The sequence below is a fragment of the Labeo rohita genome, chromosome 5, assembly GCF_022985175.1.
Source record: "Labeo rohita strain BAU-BD-2019 chromosome 5, IGBB_LRoh.1.0, whole genome shotgun sequence".
NCBI classification, from domain to species: domain Eukaryota; kingdom Metazoa; phylum Chordata; class Actinopteri; order Cypriniformes; family Cyprinidae; genus Labeo; species Labeo rohita.
In genome coordinates this window covers 11,924,307-11,944,029 of record NC_066873.1, presented here as the reverse complement: position 1 = coordinate 11,944,029, position 19,723 = coordinate 11,924,307, and the positions used below count along the sequence as shown (strand labels likewise).

Genomic DNA, 19,723 nt, shown 5'->3' with positions numbered 1-19,723 from the left:
TATGACTTTTTTCTTTCTGACAAATACAATCAAGAGTTATATTAAAATGTCCTGGCTCTTCCAAGCTTTATAATGACAGTGAATGGGTTTGATATAAGCCAAGAGAACACTGGTTTTCCTTTGCTGTAAACAAAACCTAGTTCTTGCGAGACAAGCGTATTTTCACCGGAGCTTACGCTACGCCTACATCCTATGGCATCTGCTGGAACGCCACTCTCTCGTGAACGTGCATGCGACAGTTAGCGTAAGCTAGAGATTACGGTTTATAAAATTTCAAATATGCATATTTTTCTTACATAAATGCATCGATTCACTTCTGAAGGCCTTTATTAACCTTCCAGAGCCGTGTGGTGTGGAGAACTTTTTATGATGGATGGATGCACTTTATTTTGCTTCAAAATCTCAACAGCCATTTACTGACATTATAAAGCTTGGAAGAACAAGGACATTTTAATATAAACTCCTGCTGTATACGTCCAAAAGAAGAAAGTTATATACATCTAGAATGTCTAGAGGGTGAGTAAATCATGAGGTAATTTTCATTTTTGGGTGACCTATCCCTTTAACTAATGTTAACAAATAAAACCTCTTATTTTTAATATCATCATCATCATCCCCTGTACTTGTCACAAAAATAAAATTACATTATATCCAAGCTACAAGTCTGTGGTCACTATTAGCTGAATGTAAGAGAAAAGACTGGGATACCACAGTATTATCAGTATATCTCTGTATTAATAAAGACAATAAATGATTTCTAATGGGTTGTTCTTATTGGCTGCACAAAACTAGTGTTGTCTGAATCACAAGTGGTTCTTTCACAGATTCACTCAAAGGTCTTTGAATCAGTTAAACAAATTACTAGTTAGTGAATAAACTGCTGAATCACTTTGCCACACTCTGAAATAAACAAAAAAAAAAATAGAATTGATGGGCACTACCAGTCAAAAGTTTTTGACCAGTGAGATTTTTAATGTTTTTAAAAGAAGTCTCTTCTGCTCACCAAGTCTGCATTTATTTGATCCAAAGTACAGCAAAAACAGTACAATTTTGAAATATTTTTACTATTTAAAATAATGTTTTCTGTTTGAATATATTTTAAAATTATTCCTGATTTCAAAGCTGATTTTTTAGCATCACATGCTCCTTCAGAAATCGTTCTAATATTCTGAATTGCTGCTCAAAAAACATTTATTATGTTGAAAACAGCTGAGTAGAATTTTTTTTTCAGGTTTCGTTGATGAATAGAAAGAATTGATCTGAAATAGAAATCTTTTGTAACATTATAAAATTGTCTTTTGATCAGTTTAAAACATCCATGCTAAATAAAAGTAATAATTTATTATGAACTGATTTTAAGCTTTTGTGTATAAATGTTACAAAAGCTTTTTATTTCCGATAAATGCGGATATTTGGATCTTTCTATTCATCAAAGAATCCTGAAAAAAAATGTACTCAACTGTTTTAAATATTGATAATAATAACAATAAAAAATGTTTCTTGAACAGCAAACCAGCATCAGCAGAATGATTTCTGAAGGACCATGTGACACTAAAGACTGGAGTAATGATGCTGAAAATGTAGCTTTGATCACATGAATAAATTATATTTTAAAATATATTCAAAAAGAAAGCAGTTGTTTTAAATAGTAAAAATACTTCACAATATTACTGCTTTTTCAGTATTTTGGATCAAATAAAGTCTTGGTGAGCAGAAGAAAATTCGTTAAAAAACCTTAAAAACCTTACACTGGTTGTGTAGTTCATTAAACCTCAATACAAAACCACAGAGGAGAGTGCTGCCACTTATTGAGATTTGCTTATGTAACATCACATGTGCATGTCATGCACATCGCTGTTTGTAAAAATAATTCAGGAACGTCAAATAGCACTGACACAAATAATTATTTGATACGACAGAATCAAAGGGCACCGGGGCTCCATGAGCTACAAATCAGGGGATCAATACTCCACCTGTAGCGCGACAAGCCTTTTCTGAATGCTTCACACTGCTCTTGACCTTCCTGTTCATTTAATACGTTAGGCAAGCAAGTCAAGCAGAAAACACGGCTTTCAGGGTCATAAATTTATCTTGTTTTAAAAGCCTGAACTCCAGAGCACTGAATTATATAATGACGTGCTGAAACCTTGGAGTGGATTGGTGCACCAAAAAGCAGAGATAAAAATATACCAGGTTTTATGTTAATATAGTATTCTGTCAACCGCAGGGATGAAGGATGTCCTTGAATACGCTCTATGCCAAAAGCATTTTGCTTGTCAAGGGACACGATTTGTTTTGCTCTTTCGCGTCAAATTGGCATGCGTTCCTCGACGAGGACTTTGTTCGAATACACAATTGGTGAATGTTTGCGCTGTGAGTGATTACCGTGTAATTGGGATTGCCAGGTTGTATGCGGAGTTCGGCGAGGATCCAGATCCCATTGGTAAGTTTGAGCGACTGATACAGCATGTCCTGGCCTTCGACGTTCCTCTTGGCGATGGTGTAGACGTTGTTGTTCTGCAGTTTGCCTGACACCGTATCTGCCAATACAACAGACACATGGTTACCCAACAAGATATTCACAGAAGTCTCACTAGACTACAGTTATCAGATGAAAATCTACAGTTCATCCTTTTTAAAACCCAATGATCTAATAAGCACTTGTTACGGTAAGTATTTCCTATTGTAACATGAAGGGTCTATAACACATGGTTAAAAACCTGTTTGAAGACACGTGGAATGGATGCATTTCTGCCAGTTTCTTCAGATGGTTGGCAAAGAAATACAGTATTAGCATTAGCACAACCGAAGATACATCATACTATGAAACTCCTGAGAGATGCTGTTCTGGAATAAATCACTCCTGAGCCGTATCATTGCATTCTGGGAGCACTGGACAGGATGGAACGAGAAAGAGGGAATGATGAAACCCCTGGCAAGAGATAGACATGCGCTGAAAGACACAAGCACGGGCGCAAACGAGTAAAGGGGCACAATAAAACACAATCAAGTGTTCGAAGAGAGAGAAAGAGGGACTGGGGAAATAAAAAGCCATAAGGGTGATGGACAAAGAAGATGGAAAACATTTATATACAGAGAGAGGGAGGTCCAAGGACGGTGGCAGTCAGTCTGCGTTATATAAGCCACAGAATCAGGTGATGACAGCTGGTGTTAGAAACATGTGGAGCGTGCTGTGACTCACTCCAGTTCACACTACTGCTGTCAATCCTGCGAGTCTGCCTTCACAATACATAGCACACAGCACTGAGCTGCTCATGACAGGAGAGAGAGGCAGATGAGGAGGGACACAGTGCAATATTAATAGTAATTTCCTAAAGAAAATGCGAAACATACCACCACAATGCAAGGGTTTTGTGGGTGGCTGCCAAGGCATTGCTATGCAGTTGGTAAACGGCTGCTGAAGAGTCCACCTGAATCTCTATGACATTTTGGTCAATTATAGGATGTTTTCACTTGTTTTATCACCTCCCAGGTGACCATTGCAGATCTAACCACTTAGAAATAAAAAGTAATGGCACATTTCTCCTCAACACCCGCATGATTTGAGGTATCATTCACGTCTGTAGTGAGTTATACACTAATGTTTATTACTCTGGGTTAGGGATTTCAACAAATCCTTAACCAAAATATGAAGAAGAGTTATAGTGATACTTAGTAAGCACCACTAAATATGAGTGTACTCTATGCATAAAAGATCATTCGCTGTCACATATTGCAGCAAGAACAATCCTCTCAGTTTTTGCTAACAATTTGTGAATGTAATGTAGGCCTGTTAAAGGAGAAGTCCACTTCCAGAACAAAAATGTACAGATAATGAATTCACCCCCTTGTCATCCAAGATGTTCATGTCTGTCTTTCTTCAACCGTAAAGAAATTATGTTTTTTGAGGAAAACATTTCAGGATTTTTCTCCATATAATAGAGGAAGAAGGGTCTTATCTCGCAAAACGATCTGTTATTTTCATAAAAAAAATACTATTTAAATACTTTTTAATCTCAAACGCTCGTCTTGTCTTGCTTTCCCTGTATTCTGGTTTAAGACCGACCCAGTCTTTGCAAAGTGAACAAAAAAGATCAAAACCCTTAACAGAGATATAGGACGATTTTGAAGTTGAGGGAGAACTAACTGTCATGAACTGGAAAAAAACAGTCCAGGCAGAGTAAGACAGGTTGAGCATTTGACATTAAAAAGTATAGAAATGGTATAATTTTCATGAAAATAACCAATAGTTTCGCTAGATAAGACCCTTCTTCCTCAGCTGGGATCATTTACAACCGCATTTGGGATCATCTGAAGCCGCATTTAAACTGCATTTTGGAAGTTCAAACTCGGGGCACCACATCAGTCCATCATATGGAGAAAAATGCTGAAATGTTTTCCTCAAAAAACATAATTTCTTTACGACTGAAGAAAGAAAGACATAAACATCTTGGATGACAAGGGGTGAGTACATTATCTGTCAATTTTTGTTCGGGAAGTGGAAGAGATAGTTTACCCAAAAATTTAAATTACTCCATGATTTACTCATCCTCAAGTCATCCTTGGTGTATATGACTTTCTTCTTCCAGGCAAATACAATCAGAGTTATATTCAAAAATGTCTAGGCTCTTCCAAGCTTTATAATGGCAGTGAATGGGTGTTGAGTTTTTGAAATCCAATAATGTGCATTTATCCATCATAAAAAGGGGATTTTTAAAGGCCTTCTGAAGTAAATCGATGCATTTGAGTACGAAAAATATCCATATTTAACTGACGAATGCAGAAGTGACAAAAGTGGAAGCTCAATGGAAAGAGCAAAAAAATACCTGTCATAAATGAAGTGCAAAATGAAGATTTGTAAAGAAAAATGTCAGAGGATTTTGATAAGCCATAAGCAGACTGGTTTTCCTTTGTTGTAAGCAGAACTTGGTTCTCACGAGACTAGCATATTCGTACTGGAGCTTATGCTATGCCTACGTCCTACAACATCCTCTGGAACGCCACTCTCTTGTGAATGTTTGTACAATAGTTAAGGGAAGCTAGACATTATCGTTCATCAAGTTTTAAATATGGGTATTTTTCTTACATAAACGCATCAATTCACTTCAGAAGACAGTTATTATTGATTTCAATAAATGTTGTGCTTTTTATTCATCAAATATTATATAATATTAAGCAGCAAAACTGTTTTCAACATTGATAATAATAATATAATAATATAATAATAATTAATGTTTATTGAGCACCAAATCAGCATATTAGAATGATTTTCTCATGCATCATGTGACACTGCAGACTGTAGTGACTGCTGAAAATAGCTTTGTCATCACAGGAATAAATTACATTTTAAACATATTAAAAAAAAAAAAAAAACAGTTATTTTAAATTGTAATAATATTTCACAATATTACTGTTTTTACTGTATTTGTGATCAAATAAATGCAGTGTTGATGAAGATAAGAAGCTTCTTTCCAAAATGTCAAAAAAATCTTATTGACATCAAATGTCTGGACAGTTTAAAGGGTTAAAGTTCACAAGAGTACCACGACGCATAAGTGTGGTGTTGCTTTCACAAGAACCGGTGTTCAGACGTACAGTCCGGATGCGCTGCGCCTTGTACAAATGCAGGAAATGCACACAGATGCATCATGGTACCTTTGTGAATGCAAGTCATGAAGACTTACATAGAAGAAAAGAAATTGTTGAATAAAGCTGCTATTTTTGTTATCTTTGCACACAAAAAGTATTCTCGTAGCTTCATAAAATTGTGGTTGAACCACTGATGGACTGTTTTAAAGGGGTCATCGGATGCCCATTTTCCACAAGTTGATATGATTCTTTAGGGTCTTAATAAAAAGTCTATAACAAACTGTGGTTAAAACTCCTCAATGGTAGCGTAAAAAACACCCTTTTTACCTTGTCAAAATCAGCTCTGCAGAAATCAGCCCATTCAGTTGCATGTTCCTTTAAATGCAAATGAGCTCTGCTCACCCCGCCCCCTCTTTTGTGGAGTGACCAGCCGTGCTCGGTTTACTTTAGCCGCATTTAGCCACGTTTAGCCGCTAAACTTCCTAACTACCACGTTATAAGGAAAGGCAAATGCAAATATTCATTAAAAAAAACCCTTATACTCACTTCTGCTGTAAGTGAAGCTGGATCATGAATGATTCGCACAAACATAGACAGATATATGTAGATCGGGAGGTGCATTCCCTTCACAAACAAACGTAATCCACTGCATCTTCAGCGGCTCAGATGTCGGGAGTAAATGACGACCACTATGTTCATTATTACATCAAACAACACAACATCTCAATCGCTTAGGAGCCATTATTGTCTACGTCCCTGCTCCGGCATCGAAACAATGGCGATCGGACTGTAACAGCACATTCAGGGTCTAAGGTAAGACGCCAGTGTCAATCAAACTATCTGGGAGTGGCCTCTGTCGGTGTGACATCCCACAAACAAGAAGCTAAATGGGTTGATTTGAAAAAGGGGAATTTATTTTTACAGATTAATTAAAAACCACATGATGGATTTTTGTCATTATAGAGTATATGTGTACACACACTGCCAACACACATATATGTTGAAACAACATGTAAAAGTGAACTTTGAATCCGATGACCCATGTTACAATGTCCTTAATTCCTTTCTGGCCCTTGAACATGTCAGTTGTGTTGCTGTCTATGCAGGGTCGGAAAGCTCACAGATTTCATCAAAAATATCTTAAATTCTGTTCCGAAGATAAACAAAAACGGGTTTGGAATGACATGAGGATGAGTAATTAATGACAGAATTTTTGGGTCAACTATCCCTCTAAGTCCTACACATCTTTGTAGGGGTGTAATTCTTTGTGTACAGGCAGCAATTCTGCAGCATATCAATGAGGTTTGTAAACGGTTGTAAAACATTAACACTCTCCAACTAATTGGTTATGTTTATTTTATGCTGCATTAAGTGCTGAAATTATTCATAATTAGGGATCTGTTGATCTACGGACACAAGCGCATCTCTTGCATCCTGATAAAAAACAAACCAGTCGTTCTCAACAACAACAAAATACGAAACACCTTTCCTCTAATCAAACATTCAATGAAAACATTCAGTCATTTACAAATAACAGCAACGGACACGGTGTGGGAAAAGCATTCGGCTAAAGCTTGCCCTCGTTTGTGCGCTCCATTACTTTCACATTGTTATTCAAGTCATGGCAAGCTAGAGCCAATCGGCATCGCACAACAGCAGTCGATTATTCTCTACATGCTAATAAACACGACTGGTTTCTCCTCCCAAAATAAGGCATCTGAGTATGAGAGAGAGAGGAAAAAAAAAGCAAAGCCTGAATTTGTTAAACTGCTGCTGTTTTTGTGTGAAAGATATGTGACGATCAGACCACAACCGCTTTATATGACTGGATGAAATCGTGCATCTGTGTGCCGTGTGTGTGCTTGCTAAAACGAGAGCAGATGAAAGCAGGAGAAGTGAGATTGTCTGACGTCTGGTGATTAAGGCACCTCTGGGCGTCTGATCAGTAATTCCAGAGAGTGAAACAGGCTCTCTGTGCTGGTCCCTGTGTTCGGTGCTCCTCCACCCCCCACGTCTGCTGCTGTATGCTCAAATTGGCTCCAGGTTGATGAATACAAATAGCAAGCTGATAAGCCTTGAAATAAACCAGCTCTGTCGGAGTCTGTACACAGCCCGCCACGTTCCACAACATTTTTACATTGCCACCAGATTAAATAATTAACTACGAATAATAACAGAGTGATGTGAACTTTTTTTCTTCCTCTTATTGCTCTTATTGCTTTTTTAAAATTTGAAATCTCAAACTGTGCAGGATGTTGTTTGTTAAAGCTTCAAGCAAACAATTCAATTGCTCGCTTAATATCAAAGCATCAGTCACAGTGATGAACAAAACATTAGTTTGAATGTCCGCTGAGGAAAGCGATACCTTTGTAGCACTATCCTTTCATCTGTTAAGGGTGATTTCCAAAGACAGCGCTGCTCAGTGCATTTATTGGCTGTGTCTTACAAGGCGTTCTTGAAAATACAAAACAAACTTCCTTGTTTACAACCCTGTTTCAATCTCAGGGCTCAACGCTAAGGATTTTTTTCAACTGGCCCGGTCGGGCCAGTGGTTTAAATTTTTACTTGCCCTGACAAAATTTTCACTGGCCCTACCACAAAAAAATTAAAAAGTTTCTGTTATCATTGTTTTTAACTCATGTTATCTTTTATTTTAATAAATAAGCTTATATGACACCAAAAATTTACATACCAAATAAAATTGTATCATTCACGGTTCCAATTTTGATACCACACCTAAACCTACTAGCCTAACTAAAGGTCAAAAATTATTTGTTTGTTCAAAAAATGTGTAATTATTACAATTTTATTACAAATATAAAGATGCTTTAGGAAAAAAACGCACACACTGAAAGAACGCAAACTCAGTCTTTGTCAGCAGGTAGAACTTATGGAATAAGGCCCTGATCAGACAGAACGCGTTTTTGCAGTGAGAGGCGCCTTTTTTGAATTGTTTTCTATGGGCAGTGAGCGTTATGCACGCTGTTAATGTGCCCCGGGCGCCTCGTGTTTTAACCGCCTGCTCCGCCTCCCGTTTTTGCTGGAGCGCTCTGAGCGCCGGAAGGTGAAAAAAAAGAAAGCAACTCTGAGCAGAAAAGCGCCCAACGCCATCGCGTTTTTTTCCATTGTCCAATCAAATGAATGGAGAGGCGGGCTTTCTGTTGTGGTGACGAAAGTTTTACCGTTGCTTAAAAAGTCCGGAGGCTGCAGTGATGGAGGAGAAACTTTTAGTGTCGCGATTAACTGAACATTTTACCTTAATTGTGATTAATGAATTATGTTTTTAATTTATTATTATTATTACTATTATTATTATTATTTTGCCCTCATAGATGTGGAGTCATGATCGCTTATATAATCTTCCTCTAAGCGATCTTGTCCTGTCACTCTATATTCGCAAGTATTCATTTATTCCTGGCCATTCACACTAAACACATCTTTGCGTCTAAAAGAGAAGCAGCACTCGGGAAGGTATTTTTTTTTTTTTTTTTTTTTTTTTTTTTTTGAAGCACAGTGCTGAATGCCTACTCTGCCATGTTACTGTCAAATACAAAAGCTGCCACGCCAACCAGCTACTGTTAATAAAACCTTGCAACGTTTGCCCCGCCTCCATTGTCTTCTGATTGGTCCACTGTTTTGAAACTGACACTGATGAGCGGTGCTGCACGGTGCTGTAAGAGTTTAAATTCTGTTAACTACACTCACGTGTGAGACACTGCAAAAGACGCTAGCGAAACGGTCATACGTGTCCCTATAGCGCTGACTGGAAAGTAACAACAGGATTAAAAACCTAAAATAACTGACATTGGAAAATGACGTTGGTTAGAGGTTCCGAATTTCGGTTTCAATTACTTTGATTAATCGCCCAGCCTTACTTTCAACCAAACACACTGTAGCAGGGTGCCACATTAGGTGCCAGTTTGGATATGGATAGAGCCCAAACTACAAAGAGATCAGAGCACTCTGCCAAATAGATCAAAAGGCCTTTCCAGTTCCTCTGCTATTTGTCAATTTTCCTTTATGCTATCTGCCTTTGTTTCAACGACTACTGATTCATACGTCGCAAAAAACCCCTCTACGCTAACTCATGAGTCATCCATGTTAAGGACTAGATGATCTCACCTGCGTTTAAGTGGCAGTCTTTGATCTGGTACTGCAGCTCGTTCTCATTAGGAATGTCCTTCCATGTGGCCAAGAACACCTGACGCTCTGTTGGAGAAAAGTTTAGAGATTAACAAGTGGGATTGGCCAATCAGTGTCTAAAAGAGTGTTCAGTCCTAGCTACATCCCATCAACCCACTGTTTTATTAAACCTAAACTCAATCAAAACCTCAGTGTGAAACAGTGTGCTGTCTTTAGATCGAGCATGTGTGCACAAAGTGCTCGTACCCATTTTGCCGTCTTCCACGAAGAAGACGTTGAGAGGGATCAGCGTGCTGAAGTAGAAGACATCAATATTGTTTTTCACAGCCACCTGAGGTGAGAAAGGTTGAGTGGTCAGACTTTTTAATACACTTCACTGTATAAGGGTCTAAAACGCCTCTGCAGCCCGACCGCATTTTGATGCTGTCCTTATTCACCAAATGGAAAAAGAGCTTTCAGCTCAGAAAGAGAAAAGGGAAAAAAGGGAAACAAGAAGAAAGGCACAAGAACAGAAGAGAGGGTTTGTAGAAATCAATGTTCGCACCCTGCTGATGAGTTCTTTTATATTTTACACCATGTAAATAATATTAGACTGCAAACCGAGCCATAGAAATCCAATGAATAAATTATGGCAAAACTGACCTCTATTTTTAAACACACAGTGTGTTTTTTTGTTGGAAAGAAAGATCATTTTGATTCTTGGTTAGATGTAGAAGCACAATTTGCAGACTTTTTGTACTTCTGACTAATTTAGGAGAAAATATGGAGTGGTTTTAAAAATAGTTCATCCAAAAATGAAAAGTTGCTGAAGATGTACTTACCCTCAGGTCATTCAAGATGTAGATGAGTTTGTTTCTTCATTAGAACTGATTTGGAGAAATTTAGCTTTACATCACTTGCTCACCAATGGATCCTATGCAGTGAATGGGTGCAGTGAGAAATATCACAAAACATCATAATAATACACAAGTAATTTACTCCAGTCTATTAACATCTTGCAAAGGAAATATATGCGTGTTTGTAAGAAAAACAAGTCCATTTTTAAACCATTTTAACTTGTTTTTCAAAAACAAGTCCATAACCTATAATCTTAATAAATATTTTGCTGGATTTTGATGTGAGAGGACAACAGGGGAAGAACTATTTTACTGCAGAAAACACAATTATGGATTATGGACTTATATTTTGTCTTGAAGTGATGGTTTTAAAGTTAAAACATATTGATGATGGATGTGTTTCACTTCACAAGACAGTAATTCATCTACTGGAGTCTTGTAAACTACTTGTGGACTGTTGTAATGTTTTTATCAGCTGTTTGGACTCTTGTTCTGACGGCACCCATTCACAGAGGATCCATTGGTGAGCAAGTGATGTAAACCTAAACTTCTCCAAATCTGTTTCAGTGATGAAATCCTTACTGGTGAGTAAATTTTCAGCAAAACTTAATTTTTACCCAAACTACTCCTTTGAAAAATGCAGATTTAAAAAAGAACATATAGTTGAAACCAGAAGTTTACATACTCCTTGCAGAATCTGCGAAATGTTAATAATTTTACTAAAATAAGAGGGGTCATTCAAAAAAAATTTATTTAGTACTGACCTGAATAAGATATTTCACATAAAAAATATTTGCATATAGTGCACAAGAGAAAAAAATAGATGAATTTATAAAAATCACCCTATTTAAAAGTTTACATACACTTGATTCTTAATACTGTGTTGTTACCTGAATGATCCACAGCTGTGTTTTTTTGTTTAGTGATAGTTGTTCATGAGTCCCTTGTTTGTCCTGAACAGTTAAACTGCCTGCTGTTCTTCAGAAAAGTCCTTCAGGGCCCACAAATTCTTTGGTTTTTCAGTATTTCTGTGTATTTGAACCCTTTTTTTAACAATGACTGTATGATTTAGAGATCCATCTTTTCACACTGAGGACAACTGAGGGACTCATATGCAACTGTTACAGAAGGTTCAAATTGTCACTGATGCTCCAGAAGGAAAAACAATGGATTAAGAGCTGGGGGGTGAAAACTTTTGGAAATTTAAAGATTAGGGTAAATGTTACTTATTTTGTCTTCTGGAAAACATACAAGTATCATCTGTAGCTTCTGAAGGGCAGTACTAACTAAAAAAATATATTTAGGCAAAATAAGAAAAATGTACACATCTGCTTTCTGTTCAAAAGTTTACACCCCCGGCTCTTAATGCATCGTTTGAACCTTCTGTAAAAGTTGCATATGAGTCCCTCAGTTGTCCTCAGTGTAAAAAGATGGATCTCAAAATCATACAGCCATTGTTTTAAAGGGTTCAAATACACAAAAATGCTGAAAACCAAAGAATTTGTGGGTCCTGAAGGATTTTTCTGAAGAACAGCAGGCAGTTTAACTGTTCAGGACAAACAAGGGACTCACAAACAACTATCACTAAACAAAAAACACAACTGTGGATCACTCACAACACAACTGTAACAACACAGTATTAAGAATCAAGAGTATGTAAACTTTTGAACGGGGTCATTTTTATAAATTCAACTATTATTTTCTCTTGTGGACTATATGTTAATGTCTTTTTTGTGAAATATCTTATTCAGGTCAGTACTAAATTAAAAATAACATGCATTTCATATGAACCTTCTTATTTTGATAAAATAATTAACATTTTGCAGATTCTGCAAAGAGCATGTAAACTTTCAACTGTATATCGTTACTGTGAAATAAAATTACTCATATTGTGATATAAGATTTTGGTCTTATCACTCACCCCTATATACATGGATGAACAATTCAAAATGATCTGTAACATGCATATACAAAACAGACAGATCCAATTTTCATTTCATGCTGACTTTAAATTTTATGGAAAAGGGCAACTGGTACACACTTCAAAATTTGTTTTTGTGTTTCAGAAAGAAAGAAGAAGCTGGTACAGGTTTGAGATGACAGGACAATATTAAATAAACCTGTTTAATTAACTTGGACATGGTCAGGTCATAGCATCTCCCAGCCACTCAAAGGGCATTCAGTTGCTGTTTACTGTGATGACTCTTGAGCTCATAAGAAACCTGAACTCATTAACACAAGTCATAAACACTCTGCAGGCAGCTCTGCTCAATACTGAATAGCCAGATGCTTGACGCTGACAACAGTGAAGAGGAGAAAAGTCACAGAAGGGGATGCTTAAACAGGGGGTGCATGAAGCAAAGAGAGCAACCCAGCAGGATGTCACAGGCAGAAAATAGAAGTGGAGGAGGAAATGTGTTGGGACATTGTGGTGAAAATGAATACCAAAGAAAGGAACAGTCGAAGCAAACACTGTTGGACGTCCATCTAAAGATAAACTGACACGCTGGTGCAAAACTAATGAGGCAGAAACACGTCGATATAAATCACATGAAACGATGATGATTCATAATGACATTTGTATCTGATTGATTATCTGCATTAGTAGACTAGATGCTGTAGGCAAGTACTCATTATCTAGAGTGTTTTAAAGGCATAAAATTGAATGTTTTGCAGCTGCTGTTCACGCAAATGATCTCAGTAACTAATGAAGCACGTGGGGACAACTGATTCAAATAATCAGAGACAAACGTGTGCTGTGCTGTTGAGAGCTCAGAGGTTTTGATAAACAGAGATGTAATTTAAACATTAACGGCATATTTGTAATGTGTTTTTTCCTGTGGGATTAATAATGCAAAGAAGGGACCTCAGGCGGACATATGGGCGTGTGTGGGTGTGTATGAGGGCATTAAAACACACAGCAAAAGGCAATAATGCACTATACCTGTAGGTTGTTAAGTGGGTCCATTTTCATCACAGGGCCGATGGTGTTAAGAGGGAGGGAGATGTCGATGCTCTGGCTGGGCATCAGTGGAGTGTGAACGGGGAGAGGTGTGGTGGGGATCACTCCAAAACTAAAGACCACAACATAAAAGACAAAACATATGTACATTAGGGCTGTGTTCAATACGTCTATATGAAAACGTATAAGTGGAAAAGTGCAAGGTTTATAAAGAATAATGAATAGAGTACATTATATAGGCTACAACAAGGTTTTATCTGACCGATATATAAAGAGACGTAATCCTCCCAAACAAAGCTTCACTCTTGTGCAACATAGAAATATCTGCTAAGGGTGTTACTTATTTTTGTCAGCCTGGCAACCATGTGTAAGTGCTTTGTCTCCACTGTGGATAAAAGTGCTGGTTTATCTCCACTTTGATATTCTCTTCTCAGAAAAGTGTAATTCATCAAATAAGAGAGAGAGAGACTGCTGAGGTGAAATTTATTGCAGTCCCGTATCGTGATATGATATCGTATCGTGGCCTCTGCATCGGGATACATATCGTATCATGACTTTGTTGGCTGATACACAGCCCTGATGTACATAGTCTTACTAGCTATGTGGCCTATAACTTTTAGTATTCAAAAAACAATAAATGGTTTAAGCAGCTATGTAAAAATACTCACCTAACTCTAATTAGATATCTAGATTATCTAGATCTAAATGCTGCAGATCTACTTTTATCTTTGTGAAAAAAAATTACCTTCAGAAGTTTAGTTAGGAAATGTAAATATTTTTATTGTTGTTATAAAGGCTAAATAAATAAATGGAAAAGAATATATTAAAGCATTAAATACACAAACTATACAAAATACAGTAATATTGTTAAATATCACAATTTAAAACTGTTTTCTACTTTAATTCTTGATATGGCAAACGATCCCTCTGAAAACATCTGAAAAAGCTTATTTGGAGCTCAAGAAATATCTTCTTATTATCAATTTTGAAAACAGCTGCCTAACACTTTTGTGAAAACTGATATATTCAGGATTATTTTAATGATTTTTTTTCTTTTGTAATATTATTAATGTCACTCTTGTTCAATTTAATCCATTTTTGATTAATAAAATTTTTATATTTTTTTAAATCATACTGAACCCAATGTTTTTTTTAATTGTAGTTTATTACTGTCATTAAAATGTAGTAGGATTTTTAATGTTTTTTTTTTTTAGAGAAGTCTCTTCTGCTCACCAAGCCTGCATTTATTTGATCCAAAGTTCAGCAAAAACAGTGAAATTCTTAAATATTTTTACTATTTAAAATAACTGTTTTCTACGTAAATATATTTTAAAATGTAATTTATTTTTATGATTTCAAAGCTGAATTTTTAGCATCATTACTCCAATCAAATGATCCTTCAGAAATCATTCTAATATTGTGATTTCCTGTTTAAAAAAACATTATTATTATTATTATTATTATTATTATTATTATTATTATGTCGAAAACAGCTGAGTAGAATTTTTTATTCTACTTTTATTCTACTTTTATTCTCATTTTTTAAGTATAAATTATATAAGTTCATATAAAGTAAAAAAAAAAAAAAAATAGAAACCTTTTGTAACATTATAAATGTCCTTATCAGCACTTCTGATCAATTTACAGCATCCCGGCTAAATAAAACTATTAATTTCTTTAATTTCTTTCCAAAAAATATATATATATACTGACTCCAAGCTTTTAAATGGTATAGCGTATAATGTTACAAAAGCTTTTTATTTCAGATAAATGCTGATCTTTGGATCTTTCTATTCACAAAAGAATCATCAAAAAAATGGACTCAACTGTTTTAAAAATAGCTAATAATAATAATAATGATAATAAAAAAATGCAAATCAGTATATTAGACTGATTTTTGAAGGATCATGTGACACTGAAGACTGGAGCAATGATGCTGAAAATTTATCACAGGAATAAATTACATTTTAAAATATATTCAAATAGAAAGCATTTATTTTAAACAGTACAAATATTTCACAATATTGCTGCAATAAATGCAGGCTTGGAGAGCAGAAAAGCCTTATTTTTAAAACAAACAAACAAAAAAAAAAAATTACTGTTCAAATACTTTTGACTGGTAGTGTATATTTAACAATATTCATTTAAACATCTATTAAAAAATAAATCTTTTTAAAAATAAATATTATAATTTATAAAATACACTATAATATTAAATTCAGTTAAATAGCCAAATATGTTTGTATTATGTAATATAAATTAACAATTACTCAGATCTAAAAACCTTCATGTTAGACACTGGATAAGAAAAATATGGCACAATGACTATCACCAACTACTATCACGATGACTGTAAACAGAAACACAAACACAGACCTGTTCTTGTTGAACTGAATGGCAAAGTCAGTCATGTGTTGCAGGGCTTTATTGGTGAAGCTCATGTCCATGTACATGTGCCCTTGACGCCGAGAGAAGGTTCCAGATATCTCCAGCCCTTTTGCCTTCACTGCTGGCAGCCATACCTTCACAAAGCAAAGAAATTTTATTTTACAGTTTATCTACTTCATAAATTAAGACTACGATCATCTCTAAGAGGATAACTACAGTCATACTAAACTGAAGGGCACTTTAATAGAGGAGTCTGACATCCACCTACACTCATACACTCACCCAAACACTTGCTTACAAGAACTGAGCTGGCATCCAAAAAGGAACAAAATCAGATAAAAAAGAGACAAATTAAGACATACACAAGTAGCATGTGGCACCTAGAGCACATGGGGAATTGAATAACTCCACAAGGTAGATCATGAAGTATCCTAATAAGAACTAATTGTGCTGTGTCCTACTCTACTGACCCACTCTGGCTCTAATGGAGCTCTTATTAATGATGATGCCCGAGACTTGTTCCCCCGGGAGATATTCTGCACGCCTGTATTTATGTAGCACATGAAGTTAATGCTCATGCTGAAGAATGAGAACAGACCGGACTTGCCTTCTTAAAAAGGCTCTTCATTATAAATGAAATGGCTGTGGGTAAGATATGCCCTAGCGAATTCTGGGATGCGAGTTGCCCTGCTGTTTACCGTCTACATACAGCAAGCAGATACTGAAACTGATCCTCATAAGTGGCTGAACTGAAATGTTTAAGCTAACAACAGTTTAATACAGTCTTCAAATTCAAATTCTTGCTTTCTGTGGTTCAAAATCAGTGAAACACTAATCAAACAACATCTCCTCTGGCTTAACCTTGATCTTGACTACACAGGCTTCTGGTGGATTTTAGACAGGTTTTTACTGGTTGGTTGATTGAGGGGTGATGTAAAAGATCAGGAACGGATGAGGGGTTTTGGTTTAAAGTTAAGTGGTGAGTAGTACTCACAGTTTTAGGTGCCACATATCCTCCTGTAGCAATGGACATTCCTGAGGACAACTCAAACAGGTCATTGAGGCCGCTGCTGAGAGCGGCAGGTGTAGGAGACGGCGCAAAGGTGTTGGGCACCGATGATGGGATGAAGTTTTGGCCCACCTGCGTGACACAAACATAGAGATCATAAGACTTCTATGTGTCAAAAGAGCTGAAACTACTCGAGTGACGCAGAACCTGATTTTACCAAGTGCGACATGTTCCTGGATTAACATCTTTGTTGACCCTGGAACAACACTGTGATTAACCAATCAGATTTGAAAAAACAGTTTATAGTTTTTATGAAGTTTAGGCTTACAATCAGTGTTTGGTGCTTGCACATCAGTGTCATTCATCTATCAATTCCTCTGATTTTAGGGATTACTCATGGGTAAGGCTAGGTTTAGGTGTAGGGATGTGGTCAAGATTAAAATTTTGGATTAAAATGTTGTTCTAGGGTCAACAAAATATGCTGACCCAGGAACACATTTAACTCAGCAAAATCGGGACGTGCAGCAAGCATTAGCGTAGCCTTTTAAACAGCAGCAACAGGCGTTCTTCATGTAGGTGATACCAGTTGTGCAGGATATGAAGAAAATGAATTGTATTGTGATATTAGAGGCAAACCACACTACTGGTCAAAAGATCGGAATAATTAAGATTTTGCAATGTAAAGTCTCTTATGCTCACCATGGCTGCATTTATTTGATTAAAAAACAGTCAGAATATTATGATATTGTGAAATAATAAGTAATATTTTAATATAAAGGATCTGTTTTCTATAATAATAATCGTAATACACTTCCATTCAAAAGTTGACATTTAATGTTTTTTAAAGAAGTCTCTTATGCTAATCAAGGCTGCATTTATTTGATCAAAAATACAGGAAAAACTGTAATATTATGAAGTTATGAAGTTATGTAATATTATTGTAAAGTTATTACAATATAAAATAATGGTTTCTATTTTAATATACTTTAAAATATAATTTATTTCTGTGATGCAAAGCTGAATTGTCATCAGCCATTACTCCAGTTTTAAGTGTAACATGATCCTTCAGAAGTAAAAGGAGTAAAACTTTTGAATGGTAGTGTATAATAGTACAAAAGATTAAATAAATGCTGTTCTTTTTTACTTTTTATTCATCAAAGAATCCTGAAAAAAGTATCATTGGTTCCAACATCGATAATAAATCAGCATATTAGTATGATTTCTGAAGGATCATGTGACACTGAAGACTGGAGTAATGATGCTGATAATTCAGCTTTGATCACAGGAATAAAATTCGATTTTAAATGTACATTAAAATAGAAAAATGTTATTTTACATCGTAATAATATTTCACAATTTTAGATTTTTTTTTGTATTTTTGATTAAAATGTAGCCTTGATGAGCAGAAAAGACTTCTTTAAAAAATATTATATATATAACTGATCCCAAACTTCTAAACGGCAGTGTCTTTTTTTTTTTTTTTTTTTTTTTTAAAGTAATTTGCTTTGATGTCAAAGCAGATTTTTTTCTGATTTGGTGCTCAGTAATTATCAATTATTATTGGTGCTCAGTTATTATTAAATGAAATAAATGATTATTAATCAGTGTTGAAAAACAAAAATATTAAGCAGCAAAAATGGTTTTCATCGATAATGATGAGAAATGTTTCATTCTAAAGGATCATGAGCCACTGATACAACGGCGTATTAGTGCCACATTAAAAAAAATAAAATCTAAGATTACGAGATCAAAGTCGTAATATTTCGAAAATAAAGTTGAAAATATGAAATATTATGAGAATAAAGTCTAAATATTACGAGAATAAAGTTGAAATGTTTAGAGAATAAAGTCAAAATATTTCGAGAATAAAGTCAAAACTATAATAATTTATTTGTAATGTGGCGTGAAAGATTGCGGTATTATTTTGACTTTATTCTCAAAATATTACAACTTTAATCTTGTAATTGTAGGGTTTTTTTTTTTTTTTACGTGGCACTAAAATGCCATCGTACGCTGAAGACTAGAGTAATGCTACTAAAATTTCAGCTCTGCCATCACAGGAATACATTTTATATTTTAAAATATATTACATTTTAAGTTCACAATAATAATATTTTATTTTTAAATCAAATAAATGCAGGCTTGATGAGCATAAGATACTTCTTTCAAAAACATTTTTAAAAATCTCAATTATTAAAAACATTTTTTAAATCTTATTTCAAACATTTGACCAGCAGTCTAAATAGGAGCAGTGCAAGGAAAAAAAAAACACCACTATTTAAAAGACAAATAACATCAGGCTATGTTAACAAAAGTCCTTAGAGTTGAACATTATATCACCTCAAAGCAGGATGGATTTGTGCATGCAAAAAAAAAGAAACAAAGCAGAACACACAGCTAGGTGTCTACTCTATACAAGCTATTAAGAATCATAAATAGCACACGACATGCTGAGTGCGGACAGACGGATACGAGCGGAGAGAGAGGAGCTCACTTACTGCAGGACTGCCCCCAACACCTCCTCCCAGATCTCCCCCGAGCTACAACAGAGAACAGAAGACCCATTTCCAGGCCAACAAACAACATGAGAGAGACAGAGACACACGTCAAGGATCCATTAATAACACAGTTTTCCTGTTTACAAAGGAAATGATGTCACAAACAACTTTTAAAGCCTGCTATTTTCTACTTTGTTTTTGCCATGGCTAAAATCAACTTGAAAATGTAATCTCCGAGACACCCGCTGTCATTAATTCAGCTGTGGACCAAGACTGAGATGAGTGTAGCTGATGACAG

General features: G+C 35.6%; 1 protein-coding gene across 2 annotated transcripts in view; it reads right to left on the bottom strand.

Annotated features, from left to right (window-relative positions):
- The window catches only part of ap2b1 (adaptor related protein complex 2 subunit beta 1), a 49,783-nt gene that overhangs the window by 7,481 nt on the left and 22,579 nt on the right, over positions 1-19,723 (bottom strand). For both annotated transcript variants that reach the window (XM_051109475.1, XM_051109476.1), the window contains exons 15-21: positions 19,426-19,467; positions 16,913-17,059; positions 15,907-16,052; positions 13,513-13,642; positions 9,979-10,063; positions 9,712-9,798; positions 2,386-2,540 (exon numbers count right to left, since the gene is read on the bottom strand). In XM_051109475.1, the coding sequence (XP_050965432.1) occupies positions 2,386-2,540; positions 9,712-9,798; positions 9,979-10,063; positions 13,513-13,642; positions 15,907-16,052; positions 16,913-17,059; positions 19,426-19,467 (792 nt within the window). The remainder of the gene's footprint in view (positions 1-2,385; positions 2,541-9,711; positions 9,799-9,978; positions 10,064-13,512; positions 13,643-15,906; positions 16,053-16,912; positions 17,060-19,425; positions 19,468-19,723) is intronic.